Below are 19,640 nucleotides of genomic sequence, written 5' to 3'. Positions count from 1 at the left end.
GGCTGTCAGGTAAAGCAGCTGTTTGCAGTTCCACCTGTAATATTCATCACATTATTTGCTCAGTTTTATAGTTTTAATGAATTAGACGGAGCCTCGGAAATCTTCCCTCCAGAGATTCTTTTATCAGGTAATTAGCAAAGACTGCAATGTGCTAATTTAAAATGAAAGTGGCAGATGAAGCGCTCACACACCGTTTATTAGAGTCTTAATAATCTCTCTCTCACACACACACACACACACACACACACACACACAGAAGCTGCTGGAGCTTCACCTCCTCAAGACACAGGTATTACTGGGATAACGCTGGACTTTATTTGGAGCACAATAAATTAAGAAATTGATCAGTAAAAAGAAGGAGAAAGAGACTCAGCTCTCCATTCTCCACCAGCAGCAGACGATTTCTTTGCGTTCCCACTGAAACAAACATGAGCCAGATATCGACTGAGAAACAAAAAACATTTTATATCAAGCGATTTCTCTGCGTTGCCTGTGGTAGCTATTAACCCAGGTATTGATCTGCAGCAGCCGTCTGGTCATGGCAGGAATTAATAATTGAGCTCTCCAACACCAAACAGACACCAGATCGACTCCAGCGCCGGTTCAGAGTGAGAATCTATTTTCTCTGTGATCGCGGCCGTCAGTCTCTCTCTGTGTTCACGTAGTAAATAAGATCAGAACACGTCTCTTAATTCAATTAAAGCAGCAGATTGAGCCCAAAGACAGAAACATGCTGAAGACCACTGAAAGCTTCACACTCTTAATTAAAACCTTTTCTGTCTGCTGGGAGATTTCATCCATAAATCTTTGAAACTAAGTCATGTTTTGTTTTTGTGCAGTTATTTCTTTAATGTTCTTTCTGTGTTTGACCTTTAAAATATTCATAACTGGCTGGAGTTAAAGACGCAGCAGCATGTTGAGCAGTTCACTGACAGAATGTACACAGTTCATGTCCACACACGTCACAGTGATGCCTCAGAACCGCTCGGCTCCCCGCACCTCACCAACCATCCTCTTCTTCATCCTCGTCTTCATCTTCATCCTCGTCTTCATCTTCATCCTCGTCTTCATCTTCATCCTCGTCTTCATCTTCATTCTCCACCAGAATCTAAAGTATGGAATCAGAATGTGAGAAAGGAACAGAACTGTTTAATGACGAGCGCAGCAACATATTCTAAAGAGGTTTCAGACTTCAGAGTTACTGAGAGAAACAAATATTAATAAAGACGCTGCAGTTCTCCTCCAGAACCGTTCTGACCCGAGGATATCTGTGGGGCTCAACACTATCTGTCGCCTCGCTTCTGCCCGGCAGACTTTTTCTTTTCTTCTCTCTCCTTTCACCACAGTTCTGTTGCTCTCTCTATCGCTCTTCCTCCCTTTCACTCTAAATTAAATACAAACTTGAAAGAGAGTTCTGGTCCGGCACCGAGCAGCACCAGCACCAGTAAACAAACAGGAGGGGGAGAGGAGGGGAGGCTCCCGCCGTCAAAGAACAGAGGAATAATAACAGAGAGGACAGGGAGGTGGGAGAGACGACCCATCCTGAGAGAGGACGCCTTCTAACAGAGTCAGAACCAACCCGTTCTCTCAGCCGGGTCGTCGTCCCGAAGCTTCGAGCCGCCACATCCTGCCTACAAATCTGGAGTCAGTTTAGTGATGATGACCAGAACACCCAGGTTTCAAAATAAATCTTCAGTAAAACAGTCGACATTTATCACCTCTGAGACTTTTGGATCGTTCTAAATGTTGTGAAACGGTTCAGTTAAGTTCTGGATCAATCAGAACCAGTCACATGTTACAGTAACCACATATGATGTCACTGATGATGACGTACACAACTACAATTTGCATCATTTCGAAAAGTCTTCATGACTTTAACGCTGTAGCTGCTGACCTCTCTCTGCAGGTGATCAGCTGATCGATCAGCTGTGTGATCAGCTAATTGATCAGCTGTGTGATCAGCTGATTGATCAGCTGATTGATTAGCTGTGTGATCAGCTAATTGATCAGCTGATTGATCAGCTGTGTGATCAGCTAATTGATCAGCTGATTGATTAGCTGTGTGATCAGCTAATTGATCAGCTGATTGATCAGCTGTGTGATCAGTTGATTGATCAGCTGTGTGATCAGTTGATTGATCAGCTGTCTTTTGCAATAAATCCACAATGATTTTTATCACATTAAACATCTTCTGTGAATATTTCTGTCCGCTCTTCATTGAGGAAAATCTCTTAGCACAGATGATGGCAGCCATGGTTGATTTCCCATAATGCCACAGGAGAATCTTTGGACCAATCAGCAGTTAGTCACTGAGAGCAAAGTGTTTGTGCAGAGGATCATGGGTAATATAGTGATGTTTCCATTTGCTAGTTTCAGTTTGTGAACACGAGAGGATCATTCTGCTGTCGAAGGCGTAAAACAAGAAATATAATAAATAAATTAAAGATATCGTTCATCAAACGTGTGACTTGAGTGTGACCGGTCACTTCCTGTTGTGAGTGGAGCGAAGAGGAGGAGGTGTAACCTTCCTCACATGGTTACAGCCGGAGCGCTCTCATTCTTCTTCTGTGGTTTCATGGCACGGCCTGGAGCTCCACCTGCTGTGTGACTCCATCAACCACCCGACTCATTCACACGGCACGAGTGGACCGGAACAAACATGGAGACATGACTCTCAAAGCTCCACACATCATTTACCATCACTGATTGATTGACTGATTGATTGATTAACTAACTCAGTGGCTTTTTGTCCTCCACAGGAAGTGCGGGTACCTCAGTGACATTCAACCGTAACGGCGACGCTCCTGGACGCTACGACCTGTTTCAGTACCAGTGGAACAACGTGAGCGGGCCGGGCTACCGTGTGATTGGACAGTGGACCGAGACGCTGCAGCTCAATGTGAGTTTGTGTCACCCTCACCTACTTCTGCTCTTCACAGTGTGGGTGATGAAGGTGTGTTCACTGATGTCACACTTACTGTAACCATGACGATGAGGTCAGCAGCTGAAACTGGGTGAAACTGATTTCAGTTGTAGAGAAGGAGGAGGAAGAGGAGGAGGAGGGAGGGGGAGGAGAAGGAGGAGGAGGAAGAGGAAGAGGAGGAGGAGGGAGGGGGAGGAGAAGGAGGAGGAGGAAGAGGAGGAGGAGGGAGGGGGAGGAGAAGGAGGAGGAGGAAGAGGAGGGAGGAAGTGGAGGAGGAAGAGGAGGGAGGATGAGGGAGGGGGAGGAGGAGGAGGGAGGAGGAGGAGGACGAGGGAGGAAGAGGAGGAGGTTTGTCTGTCACTGATGTCATGTGACGCTGCAGTTCTTCCTGTCTGAACTGAAGTTTCTTCATCATGTGAACTTTTCACTCTAACAGACAAACACACAGCTCCTGGTGAGAAACCACTTAAAGGAGTTTAGATTAAATATTAACAACAGACACAAACAGCATCATATTCACCTCCTGAGTGCAGAACCAAGTTATTTTAAATATTTAAAATCATGCTGCTGTTGATGTTCTGATGCAGTCGGACCTTTGCTCATTGATCTGTGTGTCTGTTTCCTTCCTGCGGTTTTCACTGAATATTATACACAATAATAAGTGTGTCACACCGAAATAAAGTCACAATCTCCAACTTCCAATTAAAAAATGGGATCGTCGATGTTGCCACACCCCCATGTCACGTCCGGTTGGCTTGCCAAGCGGAAAAAAACACACACAGTAAATGTTGAAGTGCTGCGAGTCGACCTCCTCTAACTTAGCTACTAGCTTGGCCAGCAGCTGTTAGCTACAGCCAGTCGAACGACAGCATGGTGTTACACTGTTCAGCTCCTGGACCGTGTCGGGCAGCACAGGGGAGATGATTCCTCCAGGGCCGACGTTTGTGTTTCCCTTCAGAGTGAAACAGAGTTCAGCTGATCAGGAAATAATACCAGGGAGCTTTAATGTATCTGGAGGAGCCGTCGCCTTTATTCACAGCCAGACTGCAGCCTGTACTGTACACGTTCCTGCTGATGCTACTCCTGCTACTCCTTTCACTTCTCCTTCCTCCCATTCATTCACTGTCCGTACGTATGTACGCTCCCTCACCCTCGCTCGCCCACTCACACCTCAGGCACACACACCTCATGCACACCTATTACTGAAAGGAGCTTCGTCACTCTTACAACAATGGCAGCTGCAGATGCAGGAGACACATGGACAGAACTTGAACCCCCTCCTCTTTCTCTGAAGTCTGAAGTATTTGGGAATTCCAGTGAGTTATGTTGACAACGTTGCGTTGTCATGTTTAGTTTAGATATCAGTAGAGTCGACTGATATCTGAGATATTAATCACACACACAAACACAATTCTCTCTCGTCTCATTGGTCCTTCGCACAGCTCTGCCTCCGTCTGATTAGCTTCTTAAATATTGAACCGAACATCCAAACACCACTTTCTTTATGACTGATGCTGAATACTGATCAGTTCGCTGGGCTGCGGATCAGTCATGTGTCTGACACACTGACAGTGTCTGATGAGGCCGGTGGTGACTCCATGGCACAAGTTCAGTTTAATCGCAGGTACGATCAGAATGAGCTTTTAGTTTCCATCAGTGAAGTCGTTGATTCTCCGCCTGTCAGTCTGTGTGAATACAAAGAAATGAAGGATCACTCAGAGACGGCACAGTTAGCTTAGCATTAGCCTGCATGCAGGAAGACGATCAGCTGTTGAACTGGAGGAAACTTGTTTCAGGAGGGTTCACTGTTGGATCAGACAGACGTGATAATCTGACCATCAGCGCTGGAAACAATATTATAGTCGAACATGTGATTGTTATTGACGCCTTCCTCGGGAGGTGTTCCTGGCATGTCCTGCCGGGAGGAGACCCCGGGGAAGACCCAGGACACGCTGGAGTGACTAGGGTTAGGGTTAGGGCCTCTCGTTGACTGTGAGATGATCCATGATGCTTAATAAATAAAACACAGCAGATGGAGAAGATGCAAATCTCTCTAATGAATGAAGAAAGTTTCACTGTGCAGGACTGAACTCTCCTCCTGAATATTCATGCCGGCGCCTCCGTCAGCACAGATCCTCTAATGAGCTTCATCTCTACAGTCATTACGTTTGTTAATTACATCAGATCTTGTGTACTGATAACTGCAGCGTTCAAGAGGAACCCAGCAAACATCCATCCCACCTAATCTTTCCTGAGCCAAGACCACAGTTAAACAATTTGCATCTGAGTGTATTAATGAATCCCAGTGAAGCGCTGGCCAGTGTGTGATGCGGTTCTGGGACTCGCTGCAGGATTATCAGGCCAGTTTAGACCAGATCTGTCCGTCCTCACAATCTGAGGGGGGATCCCTAATTGGATGCTTGTTCAGGACAGATAGTGAGAGAAGATTATCAGATAGCATGAAAGGTTTACAAATGTATTAGGTGCTTTGATCCGGCCCGGCGGAGCCAAACGGACCACACTGAAGGAGCATGTTCAACAGGAAGAGGACGGAGCGAACAGCACCGTCACCACGGGACGATTGTTGTCCTACATGTTCAACAGTCCAACAATACGAGTCGCATCACGCTCAGATACACAAAGAAACGTAGCTGGAACATTTATTCAGACTCTGGAGGTTTTCACACACAAACAGAAGCAGGAAGAGAAAATAAAAGTCCTGCATGTAAAGATGTAAAGACACCGTCCGCCTCCAACACACACACACACCTTTACATGCTTTTATTTTCTCTTCCTGTTTCTGTTTGTGTGTGAAAACCTCATTTCATCCACCCTGAACGTGAACTTCTCTCTGCATCAACATGTTCTGTCCAACATCTGCGTCTGCTGACGCTCAGGACGTCCTCGTTCTTCAGGTGTACAGCCGGCGTGTTTTCTAACTCTGTGATTTGATCTGCAGCATTCTTCTGCTTCTGCATTCAAGGCCATGTCTCTGCTTCTTCACAACACTAAATTATTCACCTCAATAGCCCCCGGTAAGCCAGATGTGGCAGAGCTGTTGCTATTAGGCCTCCCATTATTGCTTCTTTCCCTCCATCCTCATAACTCCTCTGTGTGTGCTTTGTGCTGTGTGAGTGTGTGTTGCTCTCCACATCACAAAGGGGAGCTATTACTGAAACTATATGTTCAAGCGTGACAGTCAGACCTAATATGATTTAGCCAAGGTACATGTTGGCTGATTTTCTGAGGCAATTTGAGATGAAGGCACAGACGAGTAATCAGCATATTTAGAAGATTAATAACGTTTGTCTGAACCGGCTGCACTTAGCGGAGCCGCAGAAGAAGAACTCCTCCAGCCTGAGGGCGAGTCGCTACGTTACGTATGGATCAATTATCATGATGTGGCTCAGTGACATACATGATCTGCTGTTATATCAGCAGAGGAGCGTTTTCTAACCATCCTGCTGAACGAGATGATTTCTACACATTACAGGCTGCTTCAGTTTACCTGATGTAGAGAAATACTGCTGCCAGCCTTTTCTTTCTCCTTCTGACATGTCCCTGCTCCTCCCTGTGGTTCTGGTTCCTGCCGGCACAGAATTCTGCTGAGGCTTAATGGGTCAATCAGACCGTGTTTCGCTCTGATGGCTCTCTGTCAGAGTTTATGTGGCCGTAATCTGCTGCAGGACGACCACTCCTTCAACCTGCAGCTCCTCAGGACAACACACACACACACACACACATGCACACACACACACACTCACTCTCTCACACACACATACACACACACACACACTCACTCTCTCACACACATACACACACACACACACACACTCACTCTCTCACACACACACACACAAGCCCCATTCACACTGGCTTTTTGGTGTGGCTTTAGTACATCAGTTACCTGCCTCCATCTCAGCTTGAATCTCTCACGGTAGGGATGAAATTTCACTCCGGCACTGATCCGCCTCCGGTCGTAGTATCAGTAGTATTGGTGAACCGAAGCAGAGGCCCAGATACAAAAGGCGGCACATCTGCAGCAAGGTAAAGGTGGCAATGTGCCGGCCTGTCTTTCTGAAACAGAGACATAATATTCCTTCTTTTACAAAAGTCGCCTCTGGGGTAAACGTGAACGTGTGACATGACGTGAAGCAGGAAGTTGGGCTGTGAACAGTGACAATTTCTTCAAAATAAGAGCTTTACATTGCACCCCACTGGAGTTTAGAACTGGGTTCTCAGCGGAGGGCTTTTAATTTGAAAGTAGCGACCGTTAGTAACTTGCTGCTACAACAACAAGCGGACAGTGAAGACAGCTACAGAGACGAGGAGACGCTGCATCTCCTGGATCTCTGCAGCTGTCCAGCTGCTCATCTTGACGTCTGCAGATGAAGTGATGGACTGACTGCTGTGATCAGCTGCTTCCTGGTTTTAAAACTCCCCGGCTGTGGGTCAAACAACAGCACAGGTCATCAACACCTGCACCCACCTCACACAGAGGCCGGCACATCGACGGTTTGGATTTACAGCACTGGAGGTGGAAATGAGTGTTCCCTCTGAGACGTCATACTGGAGGACCAAAACAGACCCCAATAAACCGCCTTCTGTCTAAATCCACAGACCCAGCTGTAAAAAAGACGGACACATTGGCGTCTTGCTGTCCAGGATAACAACAGTTGGTGTGAACAGATAAGCCGGCGGTGTGGAGCGAGGGCGTGTCGATCGCACAGTCTGAAAACTGCACAGGTCCTTCACCCAACCAAATAAAGAGAAATGTCCCATGATGCAACATTACAGGACCAAACAACAGTAATGTAGTAACTGTAACTGTCTTTGGCAACTTATATGAGAAAGAAAATACCACAGATATACATGGAGAAGTGTCTGTCCTCCTGTCTGTCCTCCTGTCTGTCCTACTGACACTCCGTCCCGTGAGTGAGGGAGTCAGACTGACAGGAGGACACCGGGGAAACATGCTGACATCATCATGACGTCACCGTCACGCCTCTTTAGGAGCCGCAGCACCAACACAGCAGTTCGTCTTCATGGCAGAGATGCTTCTCTGTGTGAATCACCATCGGAGGAGAATTGGTGAACAGCGCTGCAGCTTGTGTGCATCTTCTGCTGTGTGAATGGAGCCACACACACACACACACACACACACACACACACACACGTCAACATGCTCAACACATTTTTAGGATTTACACACTTGAAGAAAAGTGTTGATGTTCTTCTCTCAGAATCAGAATCTGTTCTGGTTCATTTGCACATTAAAGCTGAATTCACAGGACCATGAGAATCAGCAGATCTGCAGCTCAGCTCGACTCCACCAGCTGCTTTATACCTAAATATACTCAGTTACACAGGTAATACTCTGCACATTGCAGTAATAATAATGTGAACCTGATGTTCAGCTGCAGCCTCAGGTGTGACGATCAGGAGAGACGACAGTCGGCCATATTGTCTGTGTCTGTGAGGGATAATTGATCTTCATTACAGGATGAATACTTGTTAAAACACACCTGCAGTACCAACACAGGTTCTGACTCGGGGCTCCTCTGAGTTTATCTGCAGGCTTCCACCAATCAGAGAGCTCCACACTAGCCTGCCTGTAGCCTGAGAGACGGACCGCAGGGCAGAATAAACGTCTGCGGCTCGACTGGCGCGTGTTGTGAAACACTGACAGTAATATCTCACTCTGTGACATCACTGATGTTTGATAACAGTAAACGTATTCAGGTCATGAGCTGAACAGGTGATGACATCAGGACCAGGCTGGATTACAGGCTGGTGTAATCTCACTCCCTGTGGACTTCACATGACTGGATTAATGTGTTCATATCCAGCACACAGCATCACCTGCTTCCTCCACAGAGTGAAGGCTGCCAGGACTGGCCTGCAGATTCAATCCTGCAGAACTGTTAAAGTCCAAAGACACTTTGAAAGGTGTCGCTGCTGCAGACAACAAAGTGTTGAATTTAAATAATGACTCTGTCTGATCTGTCACACTCAGACCAGGTCCTGAAGTCCGTATTCTCCCCTCGTCTCTCCTGACATCTGCTGCTGATCCTCTGCTGGCTGCAGAAGCTGCTCCATCACGTCCTCCGACTCAAATTAGATTAATTTCATTCAGCAGCTGTAATTTTTCCCCCTTCAGTAAATATATTGTATATTATCCTGACAGTTGGTCTCTTCAGAGGGACACATTGATTCTGAATGCTGTGAGACTTGTGGTTAATGTGTGTCCTGAAGCAGGAAGTCCTCCCCGCAGCTCCTGTTGACTCTGGACCAGGGACGCGTCGGCTCTGCAGCACTGAGGGACGTCTGTGGATTTAGATTTATTCACTTATAGATGATAGAAAGTGACCAGACTGTAAAAACAGCCTCGCTTCACCTTCAGAAACTCTTAACTCACCATGTGAGATATCAGCGTCAGTCTGATGAGTTATAAGTTCAGATAAATTCCCCTCTAAACTTTACACATGATTTGATTTCACTGTGAACTAATAAAATAAAAATAAAGTGTTTAGACCTTGAACCATCATGTTGTAGTTCAGAAGTAGTGACATTAATGTCTCTGTCCAGACACAATAAACCGGATGTGTGGATGCTGCCCGTCCTGCCCTCCGCCTGAACCATAGCTGTCAGGACGGAAACATCAGTGTCACCTCAAAGACAGAAGGTCACTGCAAACAAATGTCACAAAGCAGACCAGCAGGAAGGAAAGAAACTGAGAAACAGACAGAAAGAAGACGATCACATCTCCCAGCAGCTCCAGGCCCGTCAGGACAGAAGAAACACAGGAAGTAGATTGTGAAGCAGCTGATCATCGTCCTTCTGTCACCACGACGGGTTAGGGTAGGATGCAGCGTGCTGCCGACAGAATAAAACCTTCCAATCGTCACACTGAAGTTTATTCACAGTTATTGTCTGTTTGTCGTCTCAGAGCAAATGCAGCTTTCACTCAGTCACCTGAGAGCAGTCGGACGTTTAGTGGTTCCACGTGCCGACATCACTGCACAGCTGTGATCAGTATCCTGCTGACAGAGCTGAAGATGTAATTTATCAGGGACAGTTCAGGCTAGTTTTTATCTGTACGCAGGTTTGGATCTGACACCTTCAACATGTCAGCACTGGTGGTACAAACGTTCACGTCCTCTGAGACGAAGACGGAGCTGTTCTGTTTCTCTGATGACAGATTCTAAAAGTGAAGACAAACAGTCCAGCTGCTCAGACGACACTCAGAGACGGACGGAGACCCGTCCTGGGACCGGACCTTGTCCTCCTCTGACCCGACACGTCTCCATCAGATCCACACCCACACTGCAGAACCACACAGACACTGCAGAACCGCACAGACACTGCAGAACCACACAGACACTACAGAACCACACAGACACTGCAGAACCACACAGACACTACAGAACCACACAGACACTGCAGAACCACACCCACACTACAGAACCACACCCACACTACAGAACCACACCCACACTACAGAACCACACAGACACTGCAGAACCACACAGACACTGCAGAACCACACAGACACTGCAGAACCACACAGACACTACAGAACCACACAGACACTGCAGATCCACACCGACACTGCAGAACCACACAGACACTACAGAACCGCACAGACACTGCAGAACCACACAGACACTACAGAACCACACAGACACTGCAGATCCACACCGACACTGCAGAACCACACAGACACTACAGAACCACACCCACACTACAGAACCACACCCACACTACAGAACCACACCCACACTACAGAACCACACCCACACTACAGAACCACACAGACACTGCAGAACCGCACAGACACTGCAGAACCACACAGACACTACAGAACCACACAGACACTACAGAACCACACCCACACTACAGAACCACACAGACACTACAGAACCACACCCACACTACAGAACCACACCCACACTACAGAACCACACAGACACTACAGAACCACACAGACACTACAGAACCACACCCACACTACAGAACCACACAGACACTACAGAACCACACAGACACTACAGAACCACACCCACACTACAGAACCACACAGACACTACAGAACCGCACCCACACTACAGAACCACACCCACACTACAGAACCACACAGACACTGCAGAACCACACAGACACTACAGAACCGCACCCACACTACAGAACCACACCCACACTACAGAACCACACAGACACTGCAGAACCACACAGACACTACAGAACCACACCCACACTACAGAACCACACCCACACTACAGAACCACACCCACAAGGTGTAAAGCCACTTTATTGTGTTCTGCTGCCAGCTGGACCAGGACTCAGCAGCAGGAGGGACGTTGTAGCTTTCAGGTTCTTGCAGGTTGAATAAAGGATGATAACGTGTTGGTGCTGCTGTGAGGTGGAACATGATCTGTGTGTTCAGGCTCTGAGCTGCAGGTCAGTGGAGACGACCTCGCTGCTTCATGAGCCCACACAGTTCTGTAGTAAGGACACGTCGTGATGTCGCCGCTTGGAGAGCCTCCAGTCACTTGTGTCTCCGTGATGTCTCCGTGATGTCTCCGTGATGTCTCTGTGATGTCTCCGTGATGTCTCCGTGATGTCTCCGTGATGTCTCCGTGATGTCTCTGTGTGCGGCCGGTTATGGAAACACACGATCCAAGTCTTCACAAATACATGAAACAGCCAAGTGATCCGACAGGATGATCACAGCATCGATCATAGAGGAGCCAGCAGGAAATACACACACACACACACACACACACACACACACACACACACACACACTCTCTGGTCTGCTCTGAGGACTGACACAGTGTTGCTGCACATTTCATCTCCTCCGAGCAGAAAACATCACATTACGCCTGAAATTACACAAAAGCTCATTTACTTGAAATTGCACTTTTCTTTAAAAGCGTTTTCTTCTTAAAGAGACAATATCTGACTAATGCGGCTGCAGAAACCTCCTGCAGGCCGTGTTTTCACACAGCACATATATCAAAAGCTATTTTCAAAGGGGGAAGTCTCAGCGGATTGTACTTGACAATTAAAGGTGGTTCTGACCCAGCGGCGGCGGCAGCAGCGAGGGGAGAAGATACCGTCTCTTTTCTCCTTCAGTGTTATCTGTAATGACTCCAGAATCTCCGGGCTCGGCTCAGAAATCTGCTGCTGCTTGTGTTTCATGTCTGAGAGCCAGAGAGAGAGATGGAGCCGGAGATTTGATGGCGCTCAGCCTCATTAGGAGTAATGAAATTTGACCTTGATCTCTGCGAGAGCGATCGCTCACGGGCCTCCGAGCTTCGCTATGAGTCAGCTGGAGAGATTTGGAGCGGACGGAGACGACCCGGAGCTGCTCATGAACGGGTCCAGGAGGGTTAATGAAGCTGGCGTGAGACCGGGATGTTGTTGGTTCAAATCCTGCCACTCTTTAGCACAGAAAGACACTGCCCATCAGCCCTCCGTCAACTCAGAGACTGTCGGTACAGTCGGACCAGCTGCTGGACACAGTGACGCACTGAACCTCAGGACAGAATCACATCAACACACATCAACACAACACACCAACACAAACGACACCGCTGGGACCGGCTGACACTGACCTCAACATACTCAGTGTGAGCTCTGACGCACAGGTGGGGGTAACACCAGTCCTCAGAGGGGAAATATACAGCCAATCAGAGGAGGACTGAGTGCTGCTGCACCTGCTGAAGAAGGAAGAGAAGAGGAAGTGAACTAGTGAAGAAGGAGAGACGAAGACGCTTCACTCCACACACGTCCAACAACACCGTCAGCCTCAGATCATCCGGACAACCTGCAGCTCCTGCAGCTCCTGCAGCACCTGCAGCTCCTGCTGCACCTGCAGCTCCTGCGGCACCTGCAGCTCCTGCGGCACCTGCAGCTCCTGCAGCTCCTGCAGCACCTGCAGCTCCTGCTGCACCTGCAGCTCCTGCAGCTCCTGCAGCACCTGCAGCACCTGCAGCTCCTGCAGCACCTGTAGCACCTGCAGCTCCTGCTGCACCTGCAGCTCCTGCAGCACCTGCAGCACCTGCGGCTCCTGCTGCACCTGCGGCTCCTGCGGCACCTGCGGCACCTGCGGCACCTGCAGCACCTGCGGCACCTGCAGCACCTGCGGCTCCTGCAGCACCTGCGGCTCCTGCTGCACCTGCTGCACCTGCGGCACCTGCGGCACCTGCGGCACCTGCAGCACCTGCGGCACCTGCAGCATCTGTGGCACCTGCACGCTCCGCCTCGGCCGTCAGTCTGTCCTGGTGGTCGCTGACGGTACTGCAGCAACACACTCGTCTGTTTCTCTCCTCAGAACAGCAACACTTGAGTTGGACTTCAGTGGCTTCAGGTCTGAATGAGAAGAGCAGAGTTTTTCTGCTGAGGGACAAATTATTCATTTCAGCTTTATTGTTTTAATGTTTTTGATTTTCATATTTTTCTGTGTGTGTGTGTGTGTGTGTGTGTGTGTCCTGGTGGCAGGAGTTAGGAAACCTTTCCGACTGTCAACATGTTTGTTTCCATGGTTACTGTATGATGTCATGGTGTGTGTCCTGTGGTGAATGATGACGGCTGTAACCGTCTTTTGGTCTCTTGTCACTCGGTCGTCCTCCTGATGGAACCATCTCCAGACGTCTCCAGACGCCTGCAGACGTCGCAGAGGTCCGTCCTCTGAGGATGAAGTCCGTTGAGCTCGGACGCTCGTGTTCGCAGCCCTGTTGGTAAAAAAGCAGCGAGGCTGTAAATTCAGGTTGCACCTCTGTCCTGGTCCAGGCTCTCTGAGCAGCAGGAGATGAGCGGTGTGTTCAGGTGTCTCACCATCAGCTGCTTCGTGTTGTGGCCCTCGTCCTGCAGTTCGTCCTGCAGTTTGTCCTGCAGTTCGTCCTGCAGTTTGTCCTGCAGTTCGTCCTGCAGTTTGTCCTGCAGTTCGTCCTGCAGTTTGTCCTGCAGTTCGTCCTGCAGTTGGTCTTGTTGTGTCTCTGGAGTGCAGCTGAAAGGAATGTAATTATTCAAATTGTCCTGTTTTTCTCACCACTGTAACTTTCCTTTGAAGAAGGTTAGAAGTTGTTTTATTCAGATTTATTCCACAGAGAACAAAGGCAGTCGATTTGTCACCTGTGGAGGGGAACGCTGCACTTCCTCTCAGTTGGTACACACAATGTTTTCAATATTCCTCTCCTTAAATAATGCAGAGTCACAGCAGGAGAGGAAACGCTGCAGCGTCTGAGCTTTGAGTAACAAAAAGCTGCTGGAAACCTCCTGAGATGCTCAGTTTTAATCCTCACCTCTGTCCGGGCTCATGGTTCTGTTTGTTAGCCTATAGAAAGCTGCAGACTCAGTCCGCGGTACCAGGACCCAAACCAGCTAGAAAACCACCTCGGTGCTGTGTTCCCTGTCGTCTTCTCAGATATTGTGTCGTTCCATTCAGCGCCAATCGATATCCACACCGAGCTCCTCTCTACATCTGAACTTTCTCCTCCTCACAGCTTCACAACAGCCTCGTTACTTTAGTTTGATGCATCTGAGGTGAATTCTGGATTCTTGTTATTTCCCAACATCAGCAGACTGATGTGGACCAATCAGACGCAGCGAGACGAGACAAAGACGTAAAAGCCGTAAGAAGCCGTAAACAGACAGAGAGGGAGGCTGGAATGTGGAGAAAAGGCGTGTTAGTGTCTCGTATCTGCAGAGAGTTTCTGATTTTCTCTCTTTGTTGCTGCTCGGGACGCTTTACCAACCCAACATGTGTCTATTTGACGTCCTGGGAATGAGACTCAACAATCAGCTGTCTTTGTGGTGCGTTCAGGAACAGCTGGGACAAATCCTACTGATTCTACCTTTAACTTTAATAGTCTTTGAATTCTATTAATATGACGTGAGCTTCAGTTAGCTTTGAGCACAAATGTCCTTCAGCGGGAGACTTTTTACTCTGATACTCTGAGTCCATGTCAGAGCCTGAACTCTGTTACTGTACTGGAGGAAACAAGCTGGATCAGAACTTCTACTGAGGACAGACTGTGAGGACTCCTCTTCACACAGAAACAAACTTGAGTCTGAACGATGACTGTGGCTGTTTGAGGATTTCTTTTTCCAACCAGTTAATCAGTGTGATCACGATCCACAGTCACCACGTTAATGACTGTGACAAACTTCTGGTCGTCAGTAACACGGCTGGAGATGATTTGAACGTCCAGAATCGTCTGTTAGGCTGCCTGGTGTAGCAGGCCACCTCCTTCCTCTCCACCTCCTTCCTCTCCACCTCCTTCCTCTCCACCTCCTTCCTCTCCACCTCCTTCCTCTCCATCTCCTTCCTCTCCACCTCCTTCCTCTCCACCTCCTTCCTCTCCACCTCCTTCCTCTCCACCTCCTTCCCCTGCACCTCCTTCCTCTCCATCTCCTTCCTCTCCACCTCCTTCCCCTGCACCTCCTTCCTCTCCACCTCCTTCCTCTCCACCTCCTTCCTCTCCACCTCCTTCCCCTGCACCTCCTGATGATAAAGTCTCCCAATATAGATTTGATTTAGGAGAAGCTTGTGTTCGGGCCGGGCCGAGGGAGGACGTCAGACTTGAGGCTGTGGAAACTAAGGAGGTGAAGCCGCCAGCTGACGACCTGGAGGAGCAGTTTACTGCAGCAGGATGGAAACACAGGGGAGGAGGTGGGGAGAGCGGGGCGATCGAGACTCAAGGCCAAAGAAAAAAGAGAGAGAGAGATGGATCCTGCATCGTATCCATGGCAACGGAGCGTAGATGCCGATCACTGTTTCCTCAAAAGGTTTTTATGATGAGCTCAGGGACCGAGGCCCCCTGAAGGCCGGATAATGAACTGTGGTGTCAGACGGCTACAGGAGGAAGAGGAGGGGACGAGGAAGAGGAGGAGCAGGAGGAGCAGGAGGAGGAGGAAGAAGGAGCTAATAAGACATGGATTAACTGCTCAGTGGACAGAAGATCTTTCAGCCACATGAACCAGTCATAACCCCTGAGAGTCCAGGAAGCTGTGGGAAGATTTCTGTTGTTCATTACTGGATTATAGACGTCTGAACAAACACGAGGAGCTCCTGAGAGACGAGACGGGAGGAAGAGGAGGAGGAGGAAGAGGAGGAAGCAGAAACAGGTGTGACAGGCCTCAGAAAGAGAAGCCGTCCATCCTCCTGTATCTGCAGAGACACATTTCCTTCTCTTCTCCCTCACAGGAGCTCCGTTTGTTCTCGACAGTTTACAGCGTCTTTATTCCGAGCGGAGTTGATGTCGGCGCTCGGCTGACCCGCTCCACAGTGACGAGGTGGGCAGACGGTTTATCGACAGCAGAGCAGAGGCGGGCGGAGCAGCAAAGGTCTGCAGGGGACTGATAAGACAAACAGAGGGGTGGAGACAGAGACAGACAAAGAGACGGAGACGAGGAGGACAGACATCACAGAGGACGTCAACACTGCTTCACTCCTTCTCTTTGTGAATCTCAGGTTGAAAGCCGTCAAGCTAAAGTTACCTGAACCCCAGTGATGTCACTTCAAACTGCTTCGCTTAGAGGATCAAACTCTTCGTCCACATCTGGTCTCCATCACGTCCCTGAGTGTTTGTGAGCAGTTAGTCCCATGTTAAAAGTTAGTTCTCTTTTTAAAAAAAGTCAACATTAAATTGTGAACTATTAAAGACGTGATGATGAGTCATCAGTGAGCTGCTGAGATCTCCACAGGTCTGAAATGAATCCATGTGAAGCCTGGAGTCACTGCAGCAGGTCAGTTCTGTCTCCAGAGGTTTACAGGATGCAACACCGTCACCTTCAGTTCCTCCATTTGGACAAAGTCTCCATAAAACCATAAAACATGGAAGAAAATGGAAGAAAGCTCAGCAGCTGAGGACAGAGAGACGAGCTGGAGGTGTGGCGTGAACAGAAGCGACTCCAGCAGGTCAGACTGAAGGCTGGTTTGGATTCTGCCTGTTGAAACACTGAAAAGAAACTGAACTGGAGGATTTAATGGATTGGAACGTTGCAGTGAAGGAAAGTAAAGAGTCAACGTGAGAATAAAGGACAGAACATGAAGAACGGGCCGGGAGCTGAGCAGCATGAGTGTGTTTAGACAAGCAGCTGAAGGAGAATTAGAATAATGTTAATAAGAACTAATGAAGCTCATTACAAGGACCTCAACATGAAGCGAACCTGAGGGACGTCTCCCTCCACACACACTTCCCTTCATCTCGCCTCAGACTGTCAGTGTGAGCTGAGTCCAGCTGGAGGGAAGAACAGACATGTGGACTTTAATTTGAGTGTAGAGTCGGAGACTTAAGACCGCAGAGACCTCCTGTCCTGATGTCTCACCAGCTGGGACGTCTCTTCAAAGACCTGTGTGAATTATTGAACGGTGGCTGGCAGCCCTCCAGACCGCCACGACGGCGACAAGACGGATGGAGTCTCCATTTGAATGACTGACCCAACGCTGCGGCGGGCGCTCCCAATCCTATATGAACCTCCAGCCTGAAATCCTTTTGGATTAGCGAAGCGGTGAGTCATTCTGTCAGCAGGCGCAGGGCTGCCACTCATCAGCTCGCTGCACAAAGCTTGTTTCTTACATGACAGGTCAGATTTTAATACACTTGATGAGCACATTGACCTGCCTGCGAGCGCTCGGCGGGAGCAGCAGCAGGGATCAGTGTCCTGATGGTCCAGGTGTCGTCAGTCAGCCTGGACGGGCGGCTGTGAGGACGCAGAGGCTGATGAATATGATCAGAAAATAAGAGAAGCGAGGGAGAGACAGAGAGACTTGTGGGAGGACAGATTCTTTCTTTCCTTCAGGAGCAGAAGATTAGAGGCTGTTTGGAGTTTGACTTTTTGTTGTTGCTCTGAATCCTCAGCGTGGCCAAATACACGCCCGCGGCTGACTCAGGCTGTTCGCTTGATGCAGCTTTTCATCCCGGCTCGCCCAGGTTATCAACTTGGCTTTTTGGGTAGCACACAGACGGCCCGGGGACGGGCTGGCTGATCGTGGGTGGTGATAACATCCAATGTCAATTTCTCCCTTTTCTCTGGAGCGCCGCCCGTGGCTGCTGGAACCAAAGGCTGGTTCACATTGGTCTTTGTAGATAATCTGTTTGAGGATGTCCTCAGCGCTGTGTAACTGATCAGCCCTGGGTCACAGCAGCATCTGAAATCCCTCCAAGTTCTTCAAATCCTTTAAACAGACGCCAGCTATCTGCCAGAATAATCACCATCAATACACAATAACAGGGAGTTTGGCCGCCGTCAGTCACTGGAGCTGCTCCCGAGGTCCGGGCACAGTTTCAAGACGGGAAGTGTTGGTGGAGGACGTGAACTGATTCACACACTCTGTCACATAACCACATATTGAAAGTGAAATATTCAGGATGCTTCTGACTAATCCGATCTGCCCCCTTCCAATATTATACAATGGAATATTTAAAATAGTGTGTTTCTTTCTGTAAAGACTTGTTTTAATCCTGCTCTGCTCACAGAGGAGTCGCAGTGTGTGTCTGCAGTCTACACAGCACAAACACAGTTTATACATTCAGTTTCCATCATGTGTGAAGACAAAATACACCACGTGATCACATCACACTGATCTGAGGAAGAGCAACTAGCTCCTGTCAGATTATTAAACTGTCAGATTATTATTTCTCATAGTTTAATATGTTTGAATTTAATCTACAGCTGTTGGCAACAAAACATTTTAAAAACTAAACTCCAGTTTCCAGCTTTAAATTGTGTTTACAGGAGTTAAATATAATCTGATGAACTGCCTCCAGTGATGTCACTCACTGGCTCAGTTGCATTGTGGGTAAAATAGGCACCAGGCATTGAGCTCCTGTAACACTGCAGGACTTGTTGAGGACTGTCCATCCACAGATATCTCCTGTTTTATTCAACACATTCTTCATTTTCAAATCCTGCTGCCTACATTTCCCACAATGCAACTCAGCGACTTATTACATGCAGCTTCATCTGGAGCCACAAACAAAAGAGACTTTGTACTGTTTTCCATGTATGCAGCAGCACTGTGAGACCTTTAAACACACTTTAATGTGGGAAACTGGTGGACTTGCCCTTTAACAGAAACTCATCCTCAATTATTGTCTCCGTCCTGTCTCAGTTCTGTCCTGGTTCTGTCTCAGTTTTGTCCTGGTTCTGTCTCAGTTCTGTCCTGGTTCTGTCCTGGTTCTGTCTCAGTTCTGTCCTGGTTCTGTCTCAGTTTTGTCCTGGTTCTGTCTCAGTTCTGTCCTGGTTCTGTCTCAGTTTTGTCCTGGTTCTGTCCTGGTTCTGTCTCAGTTCTGTCCTGGTTCTGTCCTGGTTCTGTCTGTAGCCTGTCGGTGTGTCTCTGTCTCCTCTGCCGTTCAGCTCTGTTTGCTGTTTCTAACGTCGAGTCGTTCACTTGATTTCAGAGTTTTGTGTTCTTGTGCTTTATTGTCGACGTGATAGAACTTTCTCTTTATTGTTCTGTGTGGACCCCAGGAGAACCTGCTCAAGTTCCAACAGTTCTTCAGCTGTGATTACACTCTGATCAGGTTTAGTGAACCACACACCCAGTTGAATGCCTTGCTCATGACTCCCTGAGGAGCCGGAGGATCCTGGTAGAGTCTGTAGATCTGAGGAGAAACTGCAGATAACTGAGACGTCCGGTCGGCGCAGAGCGATGATCCAGGTGGAATTTATCCACATCGATGTTGCACTAATCGAGTATCCATTA

General features: G+C 48.4%; 1 protein-coding gene across 4 annotated transcripts in view; it reads left to right on the top strand.

The window, feature by feature from the left end:
- LOC119020742 (metabotropic glutamate receptor 7) overlaps positions 1 to 19,640 on the top strand; it is a 187,139-nt gene that overhangs the window by 135,745 nt on the left and 31,754 nt on the right. For 3 of the 4 annotated variants that reach the window (XM_037100314.1, XM_037100315.1, XM_037100313.1), the window contains exon 7: positions 2,760 to 2,899. In XM_037100314.1, coding sequence (XP_036956209.1) covers positions 2,760 to 2,899 — 140 coding nt within the window. Of the gene's footprint in view, positions 1 to 2,759; positions 2,900 to 9,511; positions 9,823 to 19,640 lie in introns of those variants that run through there. The other variant, XM_037100316.1, reaches the window with a different exon arrangement.

Source organism: Acanthopagrus latus, chromosome 6, assembly GCF_904848185.1.
Source record: "Acanthopagrus latus isolate v.2019 chromosome 6, fAcaLat1.1, whole genome shotgun sequence".
NCBI classification, from domain to species: Eukaryota; Metazoa; Chordata; class Actinopteri; order Spariformes; family Sparidae; genus Acanthopagrus; species Acanthopagrus latus.
This window is presented reverse-complemented; position numbering and strand designations above follow the sequence as displayed.